The sequence below is a fragment of the Ictidomys tridecemlineatus genome, chromosome 1 (assembly GCF_052094955.1).
Source record: "Ictidomys tridecemlineatus isolate mIctTri1 chromosome 1, mIctTri1.hap1, whole genome shotgun sequence".
Classification (NCBI taxonomy): domain Eukaryota; kingdom Metazoa; phylum Chordata; class Mammalia; order Rodentia; family Sciuridae; genus Ictidomys; species Ictidomys tridecemlineatus.
The window spans coordinates 29,956,549-29,982,844 of record NC_135477.1 but is presented as its reverse complement, the minus strand read 5'-3'; the positions used below and the strand labels follow the sequence as shown (position 1 = coordinate 29,982,844).

At 43.2% G+C, this 26,296-nt stretch overlaps 2 protein-coding genes across 2 annotated transcripts in view; both read right to left on the bottom strand.

Moving 5' to 3' along the window:
- The window catches only part of Tll2 (tolloid like 2), a 119,282-nt gene extending 102,144 nt beyond the window's left edge, over positions 1-17,138 (bottom strand). Inside the window, exon 1 of the mRNA XM_005335281.4 lies at positions 16,186-17,138. Coding sequence (XP_005335338.2) covers positions 16,186-16,882 — 697 coding nt within the window. The 5' untranslated portion in view covers positions 16,883-17,138. The remainder of the gene's footprint in view (positions 1-16,185) is intronic.
- Positions 17,139-20,763: 3,625 nt separating this feature from the next.
- The window catches only part of Tm9sf3 (transmembrane 9 superfamily member 3), a 65,039-nt gene continuing 59,506 nt past the window's right edge, over positions 20,764-26,296 (bottom strand). The window contains exon 15 of the mRNA XM_078033714.1: positions 20,764-24,838. Coding sequence (XP_077889840.1) covers positions 24,771-24,838 — 68 coding nt within the window. The 3' untranslated portion in view covers positions 20,764-24,770. The remainder of the gene's footprint in view (positions 24,839-26,296) is intronic.

Here is a 26,296-nt window from a genome sequence, read left to right as displayed (position 1 = left end):
ACGGAAACTCGACTCCAATCTGTATGTGCACATTAGAAACCCTACAGGACCTAGGACTCCACAGATTCCTGTGTTAAAGGTCGGTCAGGACCTAGGAGAGCGCCCTATCCAGCGGCATCCTATAGAGCAGTTCAAGAACTGATCACATCTCAAAAGAACACCCAGTACTGCTCTCTGACCTAGTGGGCATCATCCTACTTTACAGATGAGCCACAAGGGTCTGGCTGGTGCCTAGGCTGGTGGCCACCTTGCCTCTTATCTCACATCTTCATCTGTATGTCACAATATGGTTGCAGCAATATATTCCAGAGCCATGCCACAATTCAGCTTTCTAAGAACTTGGCTCAACAAATATCTGCTCAGTGGGTGGAAAAAAAAAATATGTACCCGATTGGCATGGGCAGGTGGGCCATGCAAGGCTATTGAAGTTTTATAGCTCCAAATAGACTTCATTGCACATGCCAACACTACTCAATTGATGGTGTCTCCTTGAGCACTATGAGGTGACTTCTTGAACCCACGATCAATGAGCAATGTCTGCCACTGGCATGGGGAGGTGGCAGCATTGTATGTGCCACACATTTGCCACTTAAAAATATTATAAAAATACTGAAAAATTTCAGCCTATGTAAATGAATATCTGTGTCAAGTCCTGAGCTCTGATTTCAGTGATTCTTTGTCTTATTCTCCATCCTTTCTGTTCTGCTCTGTGCCCAGGGAGATGACTCCTGCTATAGGTTTCATCTTCCAATTTCCTGCCTGCTCTGGCTTCTGGTTGCACTCAACGAGAAGACTCTGGCAAACTAGAGAGAAGAGGAGACCTTTTTCTGCTCTGCAGGCCTGGCAGTAGACGCCTCTCTCTGCCACTTCCCCTCCCACCTGGTTCCAGTTGTAGGAATGCTGCTTCCTCCCCTGTCCCTTCCCTACAGGGTAGCTGTCCAGTCTCCGGGTGTCTCGCCTCTCTTATTTAACCCAGTGTGTCTAACTAGTCCCTTCCCTAGTGTCTCTTCATCAGAAACATGGGGTTTAAATTCTGTTTCCTACTTGGCTCCTGACTTACATAGCTATTCTAAGAAAAATCCTTCCATTATTTCTATAGCTAAAAAGGAAGATGGGAACAGGGATGACTACTTCAGTCTGAAACGATGCTTTTCACTGCTTCATTCCAGCAGAATATGACTTTCTACCATCTCACACCCGCTGTGTTCCCACAGTGCAAGCTCATATGAGCTCCTCTCAATAATGGAGACAAGGATTCAGTTTAGGTCCTAAAAGCCAAAAGCTTCTTGGATTGTAATTTTCCTCTTATGTGTCTGATTCCAGGACTAGGCAATCTCATAAACCCTAATATCTCCACTGTGGAATGATCTTCTGTAGAGCCATAAATTATGAGTGTAATTACGCATGACTCGTTCTGATGATGAAGGCCATTGGAGACCCTAAGTAGTGCAGAGAGTGGAAAGATACCGTAGGAGTAGCACCAAGGAGGCCTAAAGTCTACCTCCAATCAGACCCATAGCTACTCATGTGCTCTTGGATAAGTTACTGCCCCTCTAGGCCCTCAGGGTTCTTGTAGGAAACACAGAAAACCTAGAATGAACAATTCCATAGGCTCCTCCCAGCTCTAACATTCTACCAGCTTTGACTCAAAGACTTTATATCGTTCAGGGCTGGGGTTGTGGCTCAGTGGTAGAGTGCTCGCCTAGCATGTGTGAAGCCCTGGGTTTGATTCTCAGCACCACATAAAAACAGATAAATAAAATACTGTGTTCATCTACAACTGAAAAAAAAAATTAAAAAAAAAGACTTTACATGGTTCAGCTGGTTAACTTTTAGAAATGGTAGCAGCCCCTTATTAACTTGACTGAATCTTCTGCATAAACGTCCAGCAGTTTTGTTCTATTGTGGCAGAGACTGCTTCATTGCCCACCAGCACATTTTCTCTCCTTCTTCTATACTAACAAAACCTCTGATTTTTAGTTCCAGGCCTTCCAGAAGCAAGATCTTCCAGATTGCCCACATCTGGGCACATCTACGGCCAAGTTCCAGACAGTGAGATGAGGTACAAAGAACAAATGGCAGCTCCTGGGAATCTTCTTCTTTGTCCCCCCACCCTGCCCCCACCCGCCCACCCTCTCTCTCTCTTTATTTTCCATGGCTCCCATGTCTAGATGGTGCCTGTGATGGTTTGAGCACTGTACACTATCTTGGACCCCAAAGACAAGGGCCTCAAGCTAGGGAGAGTGGAATGGTCAGTGGGGAAAGGTTTGGGTCCTGGAGGACCTCCTGGGGATGAACGGCCATACTGGCCCTGGACTGCAGTCCTCCAGACTCTGATGTGAGAAAGAAATAGACTTCCTGTTTGCTGAAGCCACTCCCCCAGCTACTGATATACTGCCTTCAGCCCCCAATCTATCCTACTTCGTCTTGCTGTGTGGTACTGGAGCTAGGCCCTACAACCTTTCTCCACCTGCTGGCATAATGTTAGGTTTTGTAGGTGGAGGGCACTTCGGGGATACTACATGCAGACAGGACTTCTCATCCTGATTCTGGTGAGCTCGTCTATCTTACTTTATAAGAATTGCTGCTGACAGTGTTCAGGAGAACCATTGGTACCAACCTTCAGAGTTTTGCCAGTCTCCAATGGACAAATTTCTACTGGCCAGCCTTTTCCTGCAGTATGGTAGTCCCTCCCTCACCATCATTGTTTCAGTTACCCACCATCACCTACGGCCTGAAAATATTAGATAGAAAATTCCAGAAAAAGACAATTCACAAGTTTTAAATTGTGCAACTGTTCTGAATAGCATAATGAAATCATATGTCATTCCTGCTTAGAATGTGACTTATCTTTTTGTTTAAGATTTTGGTTTGGATATGAGATCTCTCTCAAAAGTTCCTGTGTTAATGCAGGAGGTGAAATAATTAGATCCGGAAAGTTATAACTTAGTCAGTGGATTAATCCACTTAGAGGACTAGTAATCTGAATGGATTACTGGGTAAATGCAGACAGGTGGTATGTGGCTGGAGGAGGTGAGTCATTGTGGGCATGCCCTGGGGATTATCTCTCTTCTTCTGGCCCCTCCATCTTTCGCTCTGCTCCCTGACTGCCATGAATTGAGTAGTTTTCTTCTTCCACCCTTCCACCATGATGCTCTGTTTCACCTCAGGCCCAGAGCACTGGAGTTGGCCATCCATGGATGGAATCTTTGAAACCATGAGCCCAAATAAACTTTTCTTCCTCTAAGTTGTTCCTGTTGGGTATTTTGGTCACAGCAACAAAAGCTGACCAACACATCTAGCATATCCATGCTGTATACGTTATTGCCTCACTGGTCTCTTAGTAGCCATCTCAGATATCAGGTGACTATCTCAGTATCACAGAGCTTGTGTTTAGTAACCCTTATTTTACAGCCTCACCCTCTCTTGTGAAGTTAGAATTTCAGCCTGGAGGGCCTCAAAGCAAAAGTAGTGATACAAAGGAGGGAGCAGGAAATAAAACACAGGACAGACTACCTCTGGTACTACATAGCAATGCTTCAGAGTACGTCACAGGAAGTGTTGAAACATCTCCCCTGCAGATAAGTGGTGTTATGGCTTGGATATGAAGTTTTCTCTAAAAGCTCATGTTGGAAACAATGCAGGAATGCTCAGAGGTAAAATGATTAGATTATAAGAACTATAACCAAATCAGTGGATTAATCCATTTGATGGTTTAATACTTTGAAAAGACTGTTGTACAGGGTGGTAATTGTAGGCACGTAAGGCAAGGCTGGAGGAAGTAGGTATCTGGGGTGTGCCCTTGGGGACAGGATCTCATACCCCTGACTCCTCTCTCCCTCTCTCTGCTTCCTGCACTGTGTTCCTCCGTCATACCCTTCTGCCATGAAGTTCTGCCTCACCTCAAGGTCCAGAGTAAGATTGAACCTCTGGAACTGTGAGCTCGAAATATATATATATATATATTTTCCCCTCTAAGTTGTTCTGTCTGGTGTTTGGGTACAGCAACAAAAAGTAGACTAACACAAAACGAGGGTGGGCACTGTTTCTCAGCAAACTTGTCCAACCTTCAGCCGACCACAGCCACACCCTCTGTTGTGAAGTTAGAATTTCAGCCTGGAGGGGCAGGCTGGGTAGGCTCCCTCCCTGGTAGTTGTTCCTTTCCTCTGCTAGTCATGCTTTCCTTCAAGTTCTCTTCTCCTTTAGCTGTCAGTCCTCTTCTGTGAGTTAACAATTATTGATATTAGATTTACTAATTACTGTTCAAATTACTGGTGTGATTCCATTCCCCCAACTGGACCCTGATGGACACAGCCAATGAACTTGGGTCCATTACTAGTGATTTCATCTTAACTGATTCAGCCATATTAACCTTCATGGGAAAAAGTCAGTGAAAGGTACAGATAAGTTTTTTTAAAGTGTTTTTTTAAAAAAATCTTCTCTCCAAAAATTACTAGTGGCAAATAAAGCAAAAAAAAATTTTAAAAACTAGAATACAAAGTTTTACTCCTGATGGGAATTTAAAGAAGTCAGATTTCTTTTTTAATTTGTAGATGGACACAATTTTATTTTATTTTATTTTATTTTTATGTGGTGCTGGGGGTCAATCCAGTGCCTCACGCATGCTAAGCAAATGCTCTACCACTAAGCCACAACCCGGGGCCCAGGAGTCAGAAATTTTTGAAGGGAGATTTGATTGGTTTTGTTTTTGCAGGGGCAGGAAAGGAACCCAGGGCCTTGGCAGTGCTAGGCAAGCTCTCTACCACTGAACTAAACTCCCAGTCCAAAGGGTAGTTTTAAAAAGCTCTAAAAGCAGCTATATTCCTAGCAGTTCCACCACTAGGAATCTATCCTAGAGAAATCATTAGAGATGCACATAGAAATCGAGCTACAAGGATGATCCAGTATCATTGTTTATAAAAGCATATTTGCCAGGGGGGAAAAATCTGTGTGCCCAACAAAGGAGGTTGGTTTAATAAATGATGATGCATCTATGCAATCAGGTACAAAACAACTTAAATGGATGCTCTACAAGTGCGTTTATTAACTGTCATAGAAAAAGGTTCATGGAACTAAGAGAAAGTGAAATAGAAGAATGGTTCAAAGCAATTGTGTGCAGTATTTTCAGGGAAAAAAAATGTTAAAAATGTTCATAGAAAAAATCTGGAAGAAGATAGAATAAAATGTTAACAGTTACTTCTAAGCAACAGGATTACTGAACATATTTAGCCCTTGCATATTTGCCATGTACTTCAGAAAAATGTTTCATGTTAAAACATAATCTCCCTTTCCTCTCCACCTCAAGGGTACCTTAATGCTTGCTGAACATATCTGGATGACTTAGTTCATATTTCAACCATGACCCTGAGGCCCAGCACAGCTCAGGATCCCTCCCACCCACAAAACTATGATCTTTTCCTTCCCTTTCCATCCTCAAGGCCACAAGCCAGTCTTCATGTTCCCAAGGCCAGGATGACTGGCGGTTCCTCTGCTTCCTGCTTTTGTGGATCCCAAGCTCTATATCCTTCAGTACAACAGTCCTCTGCTCAAAGCCCAGCAACAGCTCCCTATTTCCTTAGGGATATGTTTCAAATGCCTCAGCTTGACATTCACCGTTCCAAGCTTAGTTCAATCTTGTCACTGCTATTCTGCAAAGTAAACCAGAGTAAACTCCCAGCTCCAAACAGATCCCAAACACCCCTGTGGCCTCACCTTTCACAATACCTGAAATGCCTTCTCCTGCATCCCAGCTCTTCCAAATCCCATCCATTCTTTCAGCCACGCTCAGGGGTTCCCACGTTTTTCACTGGGAGACCTTCTTTAATTGTCTCACGGTGATTGCTACTTTTTCTGAATCTCTATGGTATTTTCTTGAGCACCTGCCAGGGGCTAGCACAGTGTCAGTGACTGGAAAACCAAATGAGTCCAGTTTCTCACTCTGGGAGTTCATTATGCAAGGTGGAAATAGTCGCTGAGCAAGTCACAGTGACTATTCTACAGTTCTAGGTGTATAAAAGTGCTATGCTGAAAAACAAGGGTGAAGAGTGATTTAAGAGAAGGGGCCTGATTGTGACTGGAAGTGACAGCAAGATGAGTCCTGGAGGAAGAGTTGGAGTTTACCATGTGGACAGTCAGGGGATCTTTGCAGACGGGAAAAGAACCTACTTGAGACACAGCATGATCAGTAAGGAGAGGGAGGCTGAGCAATGACCAGGGCACACAGGGCTGCAGACTGCTCTCCTACCAAGTACACTGAAAATCACGAAGGTGTCCTAAGGAGGTCCAACTTTGCAAACATGCTCAGATATGAGTTCAGAAAGATCCCTCTGCCTACAACAAGGAAACCAGATTTCCTGAGGCAAAAGTGGCATCAGGTCAGGCTCTAATGCAGGCTCTAATGCAGGCTGGTGGGGTCTTGGACCATGGTGGCAGTAAGGATGCAGAGAAATGGACAGACTCAATTTTGGAAACAGAACTGACAGACTTGGGTTGGACTGCATGACACAGGGAGAAAGAGTCAGGTGGCCAGGCTGGTGACCAGTCCACCTGGGTGGACTCTGGCACCTGTGACCATGGGGTCCAGAACTTTGTGAGCCATGGAGGACATGATGGGAAACCAGGCCCAGATCAACAGGGAGATGACAAGTCCAGGGACATGAAAAAGTTTCAGGAGGCAGGTAGTTTGAGGCTGTTTCTGTGAGAACAGCTCAGAGGACTCGCAGCAACTCTAGGCTAGGAATCCAGGTGGGAGGAAGGGGAAGAGGCTCTGTGCAAATTGCAGGATGAGGTGGGAGATAAGTGGCCCAGCTGGCGGAGCAGCAAAGACCTGGGCTGAACATCAACACTCAAGTGCTCATGCAGGCAAGCTTGGGAATATTTATTGGTAATTGGCAGAAGTGGTTAGAGGGTGGCGTGATCACAGATAGGTCCATAACCAATCAGCAGGAAAGCTCGGTTCCTGTTGCTATGTTTGCATCCAGGCAGAACTGGATTATGAGCAGGCTGAGGGTACCAGGATAAACCTGTTTATATGCATTGGTTTATCTGTCATCCTCTCCCTGCTTCATGGGTGAGAGCGAGCGAGCAGTGGAAGAAAACATTATCACTTGCCACATGCTGCAGATCCCCAGAGAACTCTTGGCAGTCCTGAGAGGGAGAAATAAGTATCTGCAGGCCACTGAGATTGTCACTTACAGGGAAATTCTTAAGTGGGGAACAATAATAGGAATACTAATAATAGCAAGGAGAAGAGCTAACAATGAATGATAGCTTGCTAAACACATTAACCTTTAATCTTCAAACAAACCCATATGATGGGTTTTCATATCATTCCCATTTTTCAAATGAGGAAACCTGAAGCTCAGAGAGGTTAAGAAACTTGATCGAAGCCAAACTGACAGTAAGGGAAGAGATGGGCTTCTAGCCTTGGGTTACCTGATGCCCCAAAAGAGTCACTTGCAAGGTGTTTCATTGCTTCTGCTCTTGAAACCCAGAGCTTCCTTGGGAAACTTGATCGTCTAGGTTATCTAGGGGAAAGAGCATGGCTGGACCTGACACTCAGGCACTGCCCCTGGGCCTTCTGGAAGAAAGATGGAGGAACAGAGAGAGGAAGAGATTATTTCAACATCCTGGGTTATTTGTTATTATTCTCAGTGCTTTGGGACTGAGAGTGCTTTGAAGGCCAGAATTCTCTCATCCTTGTCAGATTCCTATGCGAAGGGCAGAGACAAGGTGGTACATTATGGTAGTCTGGGGAACAAATACACAAACATGACCTTCAGACAAGGTGCAGTTTAGATGCTTGTTTACTGTGGGTAGCAGAGTTGAGAAAAGATAGAGGATCCAAGTTAGGACAGGCCACATGGCCTGGAGTGGAGAGCAGGGATTTGAGGTCCTTGTTCTACCACTTCCAAACTCAATCCTGGGCAGGGCCAGCCCAGACTGTCCCCTGCACAAGCACCCAAACCATTTCCTACAATGCCTGCGAAATTATCTGAGGCCAGGCCATGTCCTAGGGGCACCCGCATAATCTGATCTGTTTGAGAGATCAGTAGAGGGAATGGAAGGAAAGGAGCTTTGTAAATTATTAGTTGTAGCCAGAATCAAGGAAGTTTGGCAATGGGAGGGTTAATATCTTCATTTTTCCTCTTGAAAAACATTGGTGAGAGCCAAGTCTTCTTGGTTTGAGGACCCTTGAAGTTATAGCTTCTCTTCAGATTGAGGGGCAAGGTCTCTTGGGAGACCTTGTGTGCCACCAACAATGTGGTATAGGCTGGTGCCTGGAGCTCTTTGGAACCTGAAGGCCATAGGAACCTGCTTTGGGAAGAAAAGTGGCCAGGAGGCACATCTCCCAACAACCAGGAGCTGGTTTCTCAGATGGGACCAGATGTCAGCGTCTTGGTGATACAGAAACTCTCAGCCTAACTGTCCCCAAGGAGGCTCCCAAGCTTCTAGGTAGGTTTCAGTTTGTAGGTCTCCAGATATAGAGGAGCTACCTGTGTCACTAATCAACATCAAACTCCTAAAACATCATCGGGCTTTGGTTGTTCAGATATTGGGTTTCCTGCCAGCTGGAAATCTTGTTGGATTTCTGCAGGATGATGATAATAAAAACAAAAGTATTTACTAAACATCTACCATCTCCAGGCATTATTCTAAGTACTTTACCTATATGAATTCATTCAATCCTCATAGTAACCCTATGTGGCAGACATTAGTATCTCCATCTTGTAGATGAGAAAACTGAGTCTCAGCAAGCTTAAGCAGGTTTGCTCAGAGTCCCACAGCTATTAGTGGCAGAGCCAGGACTTGAACCTAGGCGAATGGCCTATAGTGTCTGCCTGCTTCGCCCCTGCTGCCTTACAGGAACGGGAAGCAGTGGTGTTTACGTGAACCAATTCATCCATACATTTTGGGGACCATGACAGGTTCTTCAGCAGCCCCATGTAATTCTAGCAATGAATCTATGCCAAGAGTATGTAGCATATTTATCAAATGCTTGTATCTGCTAGGCACAATATCAATTATCTTTCATACCTCAACAGCCTGCTAATAGGAGTTTCTATTAACCATATAATACAGATGGGGAAACTGCAACTTAAAAGGTTGAGGAGTTGCTCAAGGTCTCACAGCTAGTAAGAGCGGAGAAGGAGGACCTAAGTCAGCCTGATGCCAAATCATGGTATGGAACCACAATGCTGCCACAAGGTCCTTGTCCTTTGTGGACCTGGGAGGAGCCAGGTACCCTAACAACCATGGCCCATGCAGGGGAGCACCATGAGGGTGTCCGGAGAAGCAGTGGTCAGCCAGATGTTCAAAACTGACCACAGAGGTGCTGGGGAACGAAACGCCTGGCTGACCTGTCTATACTCAGCTTCCATCTCAGAGCATCTTCCTGCTCAGGCAGCCAGCTGTGTCAGCACAGGCAGGAGCCAGGGGCAGTGTCGAGGTCTGACAGGTACATAGATCATCAGTGCAGAGCTTGGCATGTGCCAGAGCCCTGCAACTGGGGCTTTGTGGGTGGCTCTGCAATAACGTTATTTCCCCTCCTCCTGTCTCACTATGCAGGACAAAGGAAAGGACACTCTTATGACACACATGCCACCTCGAGGAAGAGGGTTGTTATGGTTTGGATGTGAGATATCCCCCAGAAGCTCACATGTGAGACAATGTAAGAAGGTTCAGAGGAGAAATGAATGGATTCTAAGAGTCTTAACTAATCAGTGATTTAATCCCCTGGCAGGGATTAACCTAGTGGTAACTGAGTGGCAGGGTGTGGCTGCAGGAGGTGGGAATTAGGGCGTGGCTTTGGGTATATATTCCTATCTAGAAAATGGAATCTCTCTGTTTTCTGATGTGAGCTGTTTCCCTCTGCCACACTCTCCAGCCATGATGCTCTGTGTCATCTTGGGTCCTAAGGAATGGAGCTGGCCTTCTATGAACTAAGACCTCTGAAACTGTGAGCCCTCAAAAAAACTATTCCTCCTTTATAGTTGTTCTGGTTGAAACTTTTAATCACAGCAGCAAAAAAAAAGGGGGGACTAAAACAGGTGTGCAAATGTCAACCAATGCCCCTCTGGGTACAGAAAAAAGGAAAAATGGACTCCACTGCAAGACTTGGGGACCTGGACTGGGTTGTCGCTCAGTGGTAGAGTGCTTTCCTAGCACTTGTGAGGCACTGAGTTCAATCCTCAGCACCACATAAAATAAAAAAATAAAATAACAATAATAAAGTTATTGTGTCTATCTACAACTACAAATATTTTTTTTAAAAAAGAGAAAGATTTGGGGACCTATCTGTGATGATGTCAATGTGGATTTTGTGTTTGCAAACATGGGTTCTGTTCACAGGGAGGGCACTGGAAGTTAAAGAAGCATTATTGTCAGGTAGAAAGTCCAGGCCCAAATCTCAGTCTCCTCTAAGGCAAAACTGTGCTGTGTGCTCTGGGTGCAGTGTTGAGGGTCACGGGTGGAGTTCTTATTATCTTTACCTCTCGGAGCAGCCCCATGTACCAGGCATGCTCCCCAGCCCAGTCTCCCCTTTTCCAGATACTGCTTACCCCGTGTGAGTAGCGGCCACTGTTGGGAGCCCTGGGCTATTTGACATGTGATGGCCACACATCAGGCTTGCTTGGATGAGCTGACTTCTTAGCTGACTGTAATTCAGAAGCCAAGACAGTGAGTTATTCCCACAATTTGGCCCCTGCTCCTCATTTTTATTTACTCTTATTTTTTAAAGCATTTTTATTGATATATAAAACTCCTATACTATAAAATTCACCCTTTACTTTTTTTTTTTTTTTTCCTTTTGGTGCTGGTGAATGAACTCAGGGTGCTTTACCACTGAGCTATGTCCTAGTCCTCTTTTATTTTTGAGTCAAGTTCTTGCTAAGTTGCCCAGGTTGGCTTTGAACTTGGGATCCTCCTGCCTCAGCTTACCAAATTGCTGGGATTACAAGCACTTGCTACTATGCCCAGTCCTCTTCACCTAATTTTGAGACTGTTTAACAACAATTAGCAGATCTGAAATTAAGAATCCCCAACTCTGGGCTGGGGTTGTAGCTCATAGATAGAGCGTTCACCTAGCTTGCATGAGGCACTATGTTCAATCCTCGGTATCACATAAAAAATAAAAATATTGTGTCCACTTATAACTAAAAAGTATTTAATTTTTAAAAAGAATCCCCAACTCTAATTATACTATATGAAATTATTAATTTATTTATTGCAAAAATTCAAATTCTTCTACATTTCAGCAAAGAAGTTCAATAAGTTCTTGTGAACTATAATTATATAAATATCATTAAGCACTTGCCTCATGCCAGAAACTGCTGAAAAATTAATGAATAATGCTTATAGCAAGTAGATTTTAGCACTTTTTTCAAGTGAGGAAACTGAGGCTCAGGGAGCCTAAGCAACTTACTCAAGGTCACACAGTCTTGCAAAGGGAAAGATTTTGTAGGGCTTTTTGTTTTTGAGATGGGGTCTTGCTATATTTGCCCAAAGTGGTCTCCGACTTATGGGCTCAAGTGACTTTCCTGCCTTAGCCTCTCAAGTAGCTGGGAGTTTAGGTGCCATCACCATGCCCAGCTCAAGGGGCAGATTTTGAATCCATGTTTGGCAGGTGTCAGATCCTATACCTTTAACCAGTCTTCCCTGGGACACTGCATGGAATGAACTAGGAGAGACAGAGGTAGACTAGATGCTGCTTCTGCCTGGAGACTGGGAAGACGAACACATAAATCCAATATGGCCCTGAAACATTTCAATTCCATCAAATCAGCACCTGCCTATCAGCAAGCACCTCATGACAAGTGGGAATGAAAATCAAGCTGTGGAAATGCCAGGGGCCTTAACCAGGGCATGGCCCGTGGGACTGTCCTGGGGGACCACTGGGATGCCAGTTGTGAGACTCAGCTCTGCATAGGAACCAGGGTGCTGGTGCCTGCCATGAAGGGTAGAAAGGCTGGAGAAGCCCTGCCCTGGGCCCCAAGAGCTCCAGGAATGCTCATGAGGTCTGCAGCCCTCTGGCCAGGGCTGCTTTTCCTGTCAGGCTGACAGCAAGTATGGAGTTCCATCAGCAAAGGACCCAACCCACACAGGGCCTGAATCACTCCTCCCTGGTACAACAGATGATGACCAATGCCTTCAGAATGCTGGATACGGTAGGTACCGGCGTTGTGACAAAATCCCCGACTCTGTAAAGTTTAACATTCTAGTCTTACATCAGCAATGTGATGGCTGCTGGCAAGAGATGCCCCAGAGAGTGCTCTAGGTGACCCCCTCCAAAACACACCTGATTAGTAAGGCATCCTGAGAGAATGACAAGGTGGAGTGAGGCCCCAAATTCCAGGCAGAAGTAAGGTCAGAAAGTGTGAAAGGGATCTAAACCTGCTCAAAGAAATAGACCACAACCCTCACCACTGGCTCTGGAGCCATGCATCATCAGGTGCCACCAACTTTATCATATCACCAACCCAGGACTCAGCTGTGAGGAAGCCCTGGCACCTGTCCAACCACTGGCTGAAACATAAAGCTGGCTGCCCACAGGTTCCCCTGGATCTAATAAATTCAAAGGCTACATGGAATTTCCTTCTCTATCTCACCCTTCCTGCTCCCTCCCCTCTGGTTCCTGGGATTGCTTTCCAAACACACTGTCTACACACAAGTCCTTGTATAAGGCCTTGCTCTCTGAGGAATTCAAATAAAACTAGCCTTATATCTAGCCTACAAGACAAGTATTTTTGCTCTCATCTCCATTTTGCAGATGGGGAGACTGAGGCATGGAGAAGTAAAATGACTTGTTAACAGTCACACAGAGAGTAAGAGGCAAGGTCTGATAAGGATCCAGGCCTTCTGGCTTGAATCTACTTAAAGAGCTATGGATGAGGTCAGGCAGCAGCAGAAGGCACACCAAGCTTTGCTCTCAGAGGCCTGGTGGTGGGGAGGTTGTTGTGACTTACGATATAGTACAGGGTTGTTCTGTCTGAAGCAGAGGAAAAGCAAAATAGCAGAGCTATAAACCACTGGACAAAAGTATGTACCCCATAAACCCAAAGTCCCTCACCAGTCCCAGGCCAGGAGTGCTTCACAGATTCAGTCCCACTCCATAATCATCTGATTTAAAAGTCACCCCCTTCACAGCATCAAAGACTATCTATTAGTAAATATAAAATTTACAGCTTAAAATCTGCTTCAAAAGATCTGCATGGGGCTGGGGATGTGGCTCAAGTGGTAGCGCGCTCGCCTGTCATGCATGCGGCCCGGGTTCGATCCTCAGCACCACATACAAACAAAGATGTTGTGTCCGCCAATAACTAAAAAATAAATATTAAAATTCTCTTTCTCTCTCTCCCTCTCTCACTCTCTCTTTAAAAAAAAGATCTGCATGAAGATGTTATTTCCACATATTTCTAGAAAATCTATTTATAAAATACCTAACAATGTGTCCAACCACTGTTTAAGCACTTCCATCTGTTAGAAATTATAAATCAGATGACTTGTTCAAGGTCATGCAACTTACAACGGAAGAGCAAATGGTAAAATAAATGGTAAACTGGTAAAAATGGTAAAAAGTAAATTGAAAAAGTGATGAACTATAAACATTAACATTGTAAATAGTACATATGACACTTGCAAGTTTGCTCAGCCTCTGAAAACCTGGCTGGAATCAAAGGTCACAAAACCATAAAACACTGAATAGGAAGGAACTGGGGGGCTCAAATGCCTGTTAGGTGTGAAGTGGTCCCAGGGCAAGACGGCTGATGAGAACCAAGAGGAAAGTACCCCAGAACTGTCATTCTTAACAAGACCAAAATCTTCCTTCCACAGGGGATGCGTCCAAGGTGACACAGCTACTGAGAGGCCAGGAACAGATCCAAGTCTCTCCCCTCTGCAAGTGGGATCCACAGAGAATGGAAACCCACAATGGAGAAGAGACATGTGGGAACTATTTTAGATTAGAAACCCTGAAGCAGATCCTAGGAGAAGGGCTTCTGGCTGAGACAGGAATGAGCTGCTCTTAAAGGTTTGCTTTAAATACGCAACCAGGAAGTGCAGTTCCCTTCAGCTGAGCACAAAGGCAAATCCTTTCATTGAGACTTCAGTGCCCTCTGAACTGCTTGTTGCCCTTCCATATGGCTGTTCCCTAGATGAAGGAATTTCCATGAGATTGGGTAGAATGAGATTGTTTCCTTCTCCCTAGGTCTCCCTTGCCATTGCCCTCTTCTGGCCACTCTCAGCATCACATAGCCCAGAGAGGCCAGAGGGTTGGGAGGATACAGAGCTGACTGAAACCACATTCCCAGGATCCTCCACATTTTCACCCTGCCAGCCCATCCCATCCTGTGGGCAGCAGTTGCAGAACATGCCTGCCCCTGGTTATCCAACATTCTCTCCAAAACTGCTAGAGAAAATGAGGCCCCACCAGGCTACACTGCCTCAGGGATCTCCCTCAAGGCTGAGACGAGGCTGGGAAGCTCTCACAGACCACATTGTGTCTTTTTTACCTCTGGATTTGCAGTGTCCAGGCCAGCATCCAACATACTGCAGGTGCTCAACCTATTCCTGAGCACCAGCTGCTGGACTGCCTTCCGCAAATGCCAGCTCCCACCTGGCAGAGACTAGTACCTGACAGGTGTCACTGGTGGCTGATCCACCCCTGCCCCATTCTCCCAAACTCAGTACCCTCTTTTCAGGGCCACACCACCATCCCAACAGCACTCTGGATACCCTTCTCCCTTGGCTATGAGTGATGTCCCCTGAGGCACTGCATGCTACCTGCTGACATTCTCTTGAATTACTTCTGCCCACCTTCCCAACTCAGAAGACCCACAAGACATAGCACTAGGTGGATATTCTGCAAGAATCTTCCCTGTGGTAAAACCAGGCTCCTCATGCCTGGTTTGATCTTCAACCTTTATGTAATCTTGAGGTCTCACAAATTCCCTAGGTCCTCTGGCCTCTTAGGAACCTTTTCTTTCCTGACTTCCTCTGGTTTCCACCCAGGCTATACCAGAGCCACTGCAGTAACAATAAAAATAACTAAAATGCTATCATCTTCATTCCATTGGAAAAGAATTTTTCCATAAATCATCTGAGCCTTCCTATTTGCTCCCCAATTTAGAGATGAGGAAACGAGGCTGAAAGAGGAAGGAGAGAATGCAGCTCTGGACCATGACACTGGCACAGACCTGGAAGACCAACCTGCCTTCTGAGGGTGATGGCTTACCTCTTTCTGCTCTTTCTGCTGTCTCAGCTGGCCGCTAAGTGACACTGGCTAGACAATGCTCAGAGATAAACACCACTACCCTCGGGCCCCTGGCCACAGAGCAGGAGTGGGGTCCTCTGAGCCCAGCACCTCCCCGGGAGGAGAGCAACCCCCTGGTCTACCTGGGAACTGCCCCTTCAGCTATCTTTGGAACCTCAGCTTGGGTCCTTCTGGGGCTGACAACTCAAGGATTCCTGCTCGGAAGCCACTACCCAGAGAACCCCCAGCTAGTTTGTAGTTCGCGGGAAGCAGAAGCCGCGCGTCCCGGGCGCCGCTTCCTGGCGGGATTAGAGCACCTGCCGGTTTCCATCTCCGCCCGCCCAGGGCATCTCCGGGCCGGGACGATGCTGAGCGGACTACCGGGAAGTTTGCCGCAATTCAAGTCCTGCGCATTCTTCCTAGGCGACCTTTCCTGCTACAGACCGTGAAGCTTTTCTCTTTCTTCTTAAAATTTCTTCCCAACAGTATCTACAGATCTTGGGAAACTTTAAGCAAAACTTACAAATGCTGTGAAGCTACAGCCAGCAACTCCATCTGAGCCCGGGAGCGCCGCGCCCAGCCGGTTGCTCTGCTACAGCCCAAAGCGTCCGGCGGCGGCCGGTGCTGAACCCTCGGCTGACAGGCAGCCTCGGACGGACCCTCAGCGCCCTCTCGGCCTCGGGTACTCAACTCGATTCGCTTTGGGAACGTCCCTGCGGCCACCACCCGGTGAGCGCAGCAAACCTGCCGGAACGTCCAGGGCTCAGAGGGGTATTTAAGCAGCTCCTAGTAAGCATTGTTTTCCCGGGGAACCCGGGGCATCTCCAGGGAGGGGAGGGGAGACCAGCCCCACAGACTGCAGCGCTGGCTTGCCCACCACTCATTTGCATTTCAAAGGCAAACTTCGGCCGGACTTCCCCGGAGGCGACTGCACCTACCGGCTTTGCACGGGTCGTGGTAATGCTCCAGCTGCTGCTCCGCACCCTCCTCGCCTTCCAGAGCCGAATAGTCCGAGGCGACGTCCAAGCGCTCCTCCAGCCCCCCAGTGCCGCGGGGCAGCGGCAACAGCAGCAGCAGCAGGAGCGGCAGCAGCAGTGACACCGGGGCCCCAAAGGCAGTCGCCCGGGGCATGGTGGTGCGGGGCGGCGGGGGCCGAGAGAGTTGCGTGCACAGAAAGCTCGGCTCGGGCGAGGGACGGTGCACGAGGTGGGCTCGCAGCGGTCGAAGCTCGGCGGTTACACGCGGCTGCCGGGCATGGCTCTGGCGCAAAACGAGCTGAGCGCGGCGCCCCCTGTCCGTGTCGGGGCACCCGGAAAGCAGCCGCTCGGAGTGACTTGCCCAGCGGCCGGGGCTGCGGCGGCTGCGACTGTAGCGGTGGCGGCGGTGGTTGGAGCAGTGGCCGCCCCGCCCCTCTCCACCAGGGCTGGACCACAGAGCCCTCGCCAAGGACCCCGGACAACCAATCACTCGGGCGCCCGAGACGAGGCCCCTCCTCTTCCCGGCACCTCTGCAACTTCGGAGGAAGGGGAGCAAGGTGAAGATGCTGAAGGCAAGGACCGGGGACCAGCGGCGCGCCCACCCAGTGGAAGGCGCCCTTGGTCGGATGCCACCTTGGCCTTCGGCCCTCGGGAACATAGCTCCAGGATATCAAACCTGGGCTTCCCGCCTTATTCTCAAAACTCACTTTACAACTCCCTGAGGCACACGTGGACGAAGGCAGGAACACCGCCAGCAGCCCTATTTGAGCGGTTCGCGTCTCTACCAACTCGCAGTGTGTTTTCAGACCATCGCTTCTCTGAAGAGATAAAGTCCCTCTCACCGCAGGAAAAAGCAAGGATTCTCTGAGCTCTCTCAACATCCCCTCCTCCAGTTGTTGCAGCACCCACCCAAGCTCATGTATTGGCTGATGACGTGTAAAGAAGAACGATTTAAGACGACAGATTTCCCCTTTAGGTGACCCTATCCTTTAGTAAAATAGTAAGATGTTTCCCACAGGCAAAAAGAACAAATGAACGTGCTTTTTGTGTTGAATTACAGTCATGTTTTATCAAATAAGTTCCTCACCATTAATTTAGTGGAATAAAAATGACCAATTTCTGGAATTTTTCCCCCCCAATGAAAAACATATGCCCAGATAGCTTAGGAGCAAAATTTTAAAAAAAAATGAAACCTATGTTTTGAATGTCGTACCTTATGTGTAAAAATTGTCAGAACTGAGCCATCTTGATTTAGAGACATTATCATTTGCTTTTCAAAAATCTTTTTATGCAAGCAGAATTGCCTTAAGTATAACACAGCAATGTGTACATGCAGAGGCTTTTATCAACACACCAGTAGAATCTTCTTGCATTCAAACTGAAAGTAGAAAATTAGACTGAACTTTTCTTTGGAGTTTCCATATGGTTTTACAACCACTAATGACAAAATTTAGTTCACATGAGACACTGAGCTGGGCTTTACACCAGATTCTCAATTTCTTATGTTTTCTCATTAACTAGATAATTCCTTCAAACCAGGAAAAGGTAAAAGCATAACCACTGGAAGGTACTGTAGGATTATTTTGTCCTGAATCTTCAAAGAAATGCAGAGCCTCCTCTATCTCTGCCTGTTACCCAAGTTCTTTTCAAATGGGTACACATAGAATGGAGCCAGATTGGGCAAGATCTGTTTAGAAACTGGCAGGTGGGAGGAGGGAATGCAGAGGGGGGAAGGGCAATGCCACCAAATGGCAGGGAAGGCCAAGTGGCCACTAAATAGGCAATAGGTGTGGGAGGCAACTGAACAGCATTTCTGCTTGAATGCTGAAAGGAGTCAAACCCAACGCCATAGTTCTCTGAGTTCACCCCAGTGAAGGTCACCACCTGTCAGTAGACAAGTCCACAAAGTCAACATCTAAAAGGCCTAACAAACTTCTGTGACACTTGCAGGTCTCCAGATGGCACTAGGCAAACAGCCAACTGGCTTCCTCATTAGCAGGGAATTCCTCTAAATAGAGGAAAATAGATGAGAGACCACCTCTTGGGATGCACTGAGGTTGTGAGCTTTTATTGCCTCTGCAACCCAGCTAGTGAGAAGCTACCAGATCTTCTCATCAACACCTTTTGTCCAAATATTTTGAAGGCTGGAGCTCCTGGAAGAGCAAACTGTACAGTTTTATGTCAGAAGGCCTGTTTAGATGCTACTTTGATCTATCAATAAACAGCAATAAAATATTTAGATTGTTAGGAATAACAGGGATGGTCAATATTTAATTCTACAGCTCCTGATTTCACTCATCATTTTTACAGTAAATTCTGGGTTTGAATAATTTAAAAAATACATTTTTAATTTAAATCCCATGGAAAAAAAAAACCTGAGTAAATTTAAAATAAAAGGCTCTATGACCTAAAGCTGCTCAATTTAGTTCCATTTTACATTCTTAATTATGTGAGAGTCTCCTCCCCATTACCTCCAGGTCCAGTAGAAAACCTGCAAGTGGATTTTCGTTGCTTGGTGAGATGTCTCACCCTGCCAGCTTCTTCCATCTGTACCCCTATGCCCACAGTAACTAGGTTCATTTCAGTGCTCTCAGACCCCTCCCAGACAACTGAATTGATCCTCTGTAGTTATATCATCTTGGCCACTTATCATTTTACCTTTCCAGATCACTATATATCAAAACCTCCTTCAGTATAGAGGGTAGAATTTCCACAATGAAGTGGGCACTTTCCCCTACTAGCTCATTTCTTCCTTTACACTGATGACCACTGAAAAGGTGCTATGCTCTTTGGAGAAGGCAATTAAAATAACTGTTAATATTTTTAGCAAGTACTTAAGAACCCTTGTGGCTCTTCAAAACCTTTGTCCCTGCTGGAGGTAACAACCAGGCCCTGAATTCACCTCCAGGCCTTTCTCTTACCTTCCCAGCACTGGCTCCTGCCATCTCCCACAATGCTCTTGCCCGAGTCATCCTAATGGGGTCCTGCCATCTCATATCTCCAAGTCTCTGCCTGGGAAAGATTGATAGCCACAGACCCTACATCCAGCATGGAATATAGCAACTATTACATCCACAGTCCTTGCCTATTCAACAAGGTTGCCCTACCCTACTGGTCTCTAACTGTAGCACACCTCTCTGACCAAATCCAGCTAGGAGTCACCTTCCATGTCTCACTCTCTAGACCTTCATCTTCCTTCACCAACCTTCAGAATCAAGTCAAGAAACCTCAGTGACTTAGATTGTTATTATATGGAGTAACACTGGCCAGTTAAAATGACTTAACTTCTCCCTACAACTACCTCCATTTGTTTTCATTTGAAACCCCTTTCACCATAAAGTATGCAGACTTTGAAAAGGAAAATCATTTAAAACAATCAAATGACTTTAAATACATTTTTAGACTTGTTGACTCCATGGGATCCAGTGTAGGTCTATTTCCTCCTTTTCTAATGTTATAGCATAGATTTAACAACTTAAATTTTGAAATGGAGAAGTTGACTGCATAGTAGATCCCTCTACCTTTAGTCTTCCAACCAGACAAAATGTTCATTAAAAATCAGAAGTAATCCAAGTCTGTACTAATAATCTGGCTAACAGAAATTGCCGAACATAAAGGCAGCTAATAAAATTAGAGGGAAAAAAGAACGAAATAAGTTAATAAAGATCATGAAAACTAGTTAAAAATATGAAAATAAAAAAGTAAAAATAGACCTGGAAAAATTACACTGATTTCAACTTAGCACATTACAAATAATCCCCTCTATTTGCAGGGACACTAATATTCAATGTGACTTTCCAGGCATTATCCATTGCTTTAGGCTAGGAAGCTGACACCTCCATTTTACTGTTACAATCACCAAGACAACAGGGCCTTGATTTTGATTATTTTTGGACTAAAAATAAGAGCCTCTTTAGGCGACTTAGACTCTAATGTACCCTTCCAGCTTCCTAGATGGTTAAGGATACACATGAAACGTCTTTTAAGAAGTAAAAAGTAGCAGACAAAAGGCGATGTGTTATCAATCAGGAGAGGGACAAAATGAGGACAGGGGTGAAGGGCTTGAGTACAGGATCCAAAGCTTATAGTCAAATGAAATGGTAATAGAAGGGAAAAAAGATCATTTTTTTAAAGGAACAAAACTATTCTTCCAACTTCTCAGTACATTGACTTTTTTTTTTTTCAAAATATAAATCTTGGGGGAAAAAATCCACACCCTAAATTTTAAATCTTTATTTCATGGGCCAGCAAACTATAGCCAGAGGGTTTCTTTTGTACATTCAATGGAACACAGTAGTGCTGGTTTATGTATGTACTACCCGTGATAGGTGCTTTGTGACAGAATACTTGTGACAGGCCGCAGGACCTTCAAAAACTAAATTATTTACTACCTGGCTTTCAACAGTTTCTGACTCCTGCTCTATTTAACTGCAGAAAGCTATCAGTAATCTCTTAATATGTGTGCCAATAATAGTTGGTGATCCCTTACGCTTGGTTCACCTGTTTCAAAAAGGAAAGAAACAAAGCATCCAAGGGAAGTACATTTAACTTTTTATTACTTTTTAAAAATCCAACTTCAGATAAATTAACAGACTAGATTAGAACCTCAATTGTATCTGATACATTATATACTGGATTTTTATGACTGAAAAGCCAGCTAGAATATGGCCTACACAAACCAAGGGTGTATACAAAATGGAAACGATCATCGGGCAAAAATTGTTTCCTTCCAACTCTGTTGATTGTCCATGCTCTGTGGGGATTTATAGGTTCAAGTTTAACACAGATGAAAAGCCCAAGTGGGATTGCTTTTCCAAGAATGCTCTGTTGTCCTTCCAACAGAATTCCATGTTTTCTTCCTTGCCTTAAGCTCTTAATAATCTTTATAACTCTCAAATAATCTAAACTGAAGAAATAGGGTAAACACAAACTATGCTTAGTCGGTCAGTTACTACGAGCCTAGTTCACCAATACTTCATTATAAGTCGGTTTCACAAGTTTCTTGTTGCCATTTTCTAACAGTGAATGAGAACTTAATTTTATTTTTGTCTTTGTATATTTCTATTTGCAGCTCTAAGAATGTCAAATCAGATACCTTTTAGGGAATGCTCAAAGGAGAGAACTAGACTTATTACTCAGACTGAATTTAAATCTTAAAAAATTTCTGCAGGTATAATGTTAACTCTGATCTACTCTATCTGCAAATCTAGTCTATTTCTGTACACATTTTCAAACAATCTTCCTAAATTTCCACTTCTCTGATTATTAAAACATAGCTTCATAATTATAGAACTTTAATGAAGATCTTTTATAAAATATTAATGAATATTTGTTTTTATACAGCACTACTCCTACTTATTGTATGTTCCAATAAACCAATAGAATGAAGCACTAAGACACACTGAAATCTAAACTTAAAACCCAGATGGAACTGCGGTGTATAGATTTTTACAAACAGGCCTTTCCCCCTTAGAATTCATATACAGAAGCCCTTCAGTATGTAGCTTTTCCTGAACAAGTTACATTAATATGTCTGTATCTTTTTACATTTGTAAAAATTGAGGACACTTTAAAATAATATTTATTTGCAAGACATTTGGCATATGGAGGTTGGTAAACATTTAGGAAACAAAAGCTATATCAAAATGAATATAATTTGTGGATAAACCCTAAAAGTGGCTTTTGGAAGAACTGGAATTTGCAGCAACCACCTTTATAAAGAGGTCTACCCACTTTCAGAGGAAAATACCCGAGTATACCATTCACTAGGTTCAGACATCACCACAATAAATGAATTTTAAGAGTATGGGATTTGATTTATGGGCAAACCCAGTACCATCTAAGAACCCAACATGGTACATACTGAAGAAAACTTTACCACCTTCCTTTTGTTACAGTTCTACTTTATCCTACCCTTGGATGAACAGATATATGAAGCAATGTAAACTACTAATGTAGTTAAATTTCAGGAGAAGCATGCTTAAAGACAGAGAAAGTTTACCCTTAGTTTTTGATAGTGTCAGTTGAGCCAGCGTTAGCAAATTGAAGACATATGCAGCATTGATGGAGTGTAGAAAAACCCCACCTTTCAATTAACTTAAATAATATTCTACTTTACTATTCTACAACTGATGAGTGCTAGGGAGCTAAACCATTTGTAAACTATATCTTTTTCAAGACTTACATATATATTTACCTCTCTATGAAGCCACAAACCAATGAGCCTTTTTCTAAAGGACTTTTCAAAGTGATTTATGTTAATGTTGATGTTCTTAATGTATTTGGAAACTAGAAAATCATTTTTCAGATTCCAAAGAATGTCAAATACAGTGCAACTTGAGTTGGTGCAACTGAAAGCAGCTAAACATATTCTCAACCTTATATCTTACCTGCAAGATATCATATCACAAAAATAAACTGCATTTTGATTAAGACAAAAGTTTGCCATTCAGTTTATACTCCATCAGATAGCCTATGTTCTTATACTAAAAGTGCCCTAACATGTTAAAAAATTACACAATATAAGCAATTAAATATTGCCTTTTAGTTTCTTTTCTTACAAGATCATAAAGGCAGGTGAGAAGACAAAGTGGAAGAACCAGTGGATTACATTTAATATCACATTCTGTCTTGAAAAAGAAGTTCTACCTACAGTTTCTGTTTGTTTATATCAACCACACTTGAGGTGAGAAATTCACTCTTCATAGGTCTTATATGCTACAACATAGGATATGGAGTCCATTACTTTATAGAAATATATTTTTGTAATGAAAACATCTAATGTAATTATTATTGACATGATTTTCACATTAAGGTTTAATACAACTGACTTGAGACTTTCTAAAAATACCAATATACAGTATTGTTTTAGGTGGTCATTTGCATAGCAAACCATTAAACTAGAAACTCAGTGGTTCTAGGAAAACTTTACATTATGGATAGTTCTGGGAAAAAATGTAAAAATCAAAATTAAAATCTCTTAGAAAACTGTAACCTATATTTTTGCTAACCACTTATACCCCACCCCACTTTACACGTTATACCAACCTAACAGATTTTGCACCATAGTTTCATTCAAAAGGTTTGTCATTCACTTTGTGACTATACTGGATAATCTAGATGTATGACAGTTTGGGGATTTTGAAGTGAGGGTCCTCTGTATTAGAAGGCATATTTTATAGTCTATTAAAAAATAACTGGCATTAAGTAATATTGCCTTTTGAACAGTTTCAAATTGCAAACACATCTATTTCCACAAAACAATTTGGTCAGGAAATTTTATTTGAACATTCTAAAGCAGTAATGCTTTAGATGTTACTTAAGTGTCCCAGACAGGATTAACAAAATTAAATGTTTCTAAATTACAAATTTAGCTCCTGTAGGAGTCTCAGAAAAGAAACAGAAGAAAACAACCCCCCTTCCAAAAGAAGTATGACACACACATTTTGAAGAAACCCCAATGTTTCATGCAATGGTAGGCAAGATGTAAAAAGCCACCCAAATTCACACATTTCTACACCAATCATCATCAGAAAAAAGTACTCCATAGTCCATCTGTACATCCAAACGCATCTGGGAATCTACACCTACGTTACATTATTTAATGTTATATACATTTATTACCCACCCCCCTTGCTTTTAATAATTTCTTATGTAAAGCCTTCATTCAAACTCAAAAAAAGATTTTAAGACTAACCTTGGGGGAAAAAGATAATCACTTTAGACATTCAGTTAAAATGTAGTTTATCTAAATCTCAAAATGTTTAATAAAAACAACTTATCTTCTCCATTTAACACTTGGCTTTCTAACTGTACAGTAAATTGCATTGTAGAGAGTACACCTCTATCTTCAGACTGTATCTTCTTTGGATGGAATTAAGATATAACTGGATAATTTTAAGATAAATAAATGGGAAGCTGGTCCAACTAAGATGACAGCAGATATATTACATGCAGAATTTAATATTTTTTAATTCTCTTTTTTTAAAAAAAGGATGCAGTTGAACTGGAGGAGAAAAAAACCTATAACAGGTCAAAAAAGAACCCAGATTCAATATATAAAAATGTCCCACAATAGGTCGACGATGGCAGTAAAAATAAGAGAAAAAAAGTAATCTTTCTGGAACATCATTTTTCAATAATGTAGAAACACTAAGTGCCAGGAAGATTTCTACTCATGTAATTTTAGCATCCAAGTTTCCCTCTACTTATTTTATTGGAACAAATGCTTTAAATAAACTATTTGTCCTCTTCACTGAAGAGAGCTGGTCTATTTCATCTTTAATGAGCTAGTTTTTGGGAAGATTAGCCATGTACTGTAGTAATGCCTACTGCATAAAATCCAAGCATTTGCTGTGAACAGTTGGAGAAAGCAGTCAGTACGAACCTAGGATCAATGGAAATAGATGTTACTTTAAGCCATCCACGAAAGAGACCCACAAAGTACCCAGTGTTAAGCCCAAATCTCTTCTTGCGCTTTTTTTGCTGTGCAAGTTCCACCCCTATGAAAGAGAAATTGATCCGAAGTTCCAGGTTTTCTTGGGTCTCTAGTCAATTTTCACATTAGTATAGATTTTTCGAACAAAGGCACTTGTTCCCATGTAACCAATTGCTCCTGCAAAGATAAAATAAGATGTTTTAAAACAAACATAGAGCAGTATCCATTATTTACACAAACATTATTCTAAGATAATGTCTTTACATTAGCATTCTCTTTGAACTTACTGAACTATATATCATTTGCTTTGCAAAGTATCTGTTACCATCAGATACCAAGTCTGAACTAATGTAATTTTTTTGATCAAATAGCAATTATTACTTGTATAATCAGTAACTATGAAATTGATATATCACGAGAGGGGGGGCACCTAGGGTTGTGGCTCAGCGGTAGAATGTCCGCCTAGTAAGTGCTGGGTTCCATCCTCAGCACCACATAAAAATAAAATAAAGGTATTATGTCCAACTAAAACAAAACATTAAAAAAAAAATAAATAAGAAGCGAAGAGGGATAGTCTCAGAGAGGAACATAGAACCCTGGCCCAGTGGCTTCTATAGCGCTAGAGAAAAGGTACTTTCTGACATTTTCTTATGTTTAAGTTAGAAGCTGTGTGTCTGTGGTAGAAAGGATAACATATTTGAAGAAATGGACAAGAGATATAGGTATGTAAATCAGCAGTTTTGAAAGCATAAAATCTGTCATTTTATTAATAAAGTATCTACCTCCCACGTCTAAAGTAGTGACTGGTACATGAAAAAGTACTTAATAAGTATTTGTTGAACGAATGAACAAATTGGATAGTTCCTTACTACAAATACTTGGGATTCTTTAGAATAAGTGTCAGAGAAAATTCTCTACTAGATTTAGGAATTCACTACCTAGCTCAGTTTTCTTAGTTTTAAGGTAAACTGTCCATGAATTAAAAAATGGTACACACACATGTGCCTAACTGGTCACTTTTGAACCATTTTTTATTCACCCAACTGGTGAATGAAAGCAAAGAAACAAACATGTATCTACCCTGCATCTCCTATACATGAACTGTACCCTCAAGGTAACCAAATGGCTGATGAAGGCAGGCTCTCCATATAGAAGTATCCCACCTAATAAATACAAAAGTAATAACAGAATTAGATTATTATGACCACTAATTAATTATTTCAAGTAGGCAATAATTGTCAATGGCTGCTAACCTCACATACAGAGAGGCCCAGACACGACATACACGATGTAATGAAAGTTTACAAACCACCTGGTAAGTATTCTTGGACAAGTACTGGGGATTATAATGGTTAAAGCTCTAACTAGTACTTAATAGGAAGTATGAGTTGGGGGACACTCATGGTAAAACATTAAATGACACCTCACAGATACAATCAGCAGGGATATAACCAGAATATGGAAAACTTAAATAAATAAATAAATATAGTCAGAAGAGCCAAGAGACATTTGTGTATTTTGTGTGTGTGTGTGTGTGTGTGTGTGTGTGTATGTGTGTGTGTGTGTGTGTATGCTGCTGGGGATTGAACCCAGGGTCTTGTGCATGTGAGGCAAGCACTCTACCAACTAAGCTAT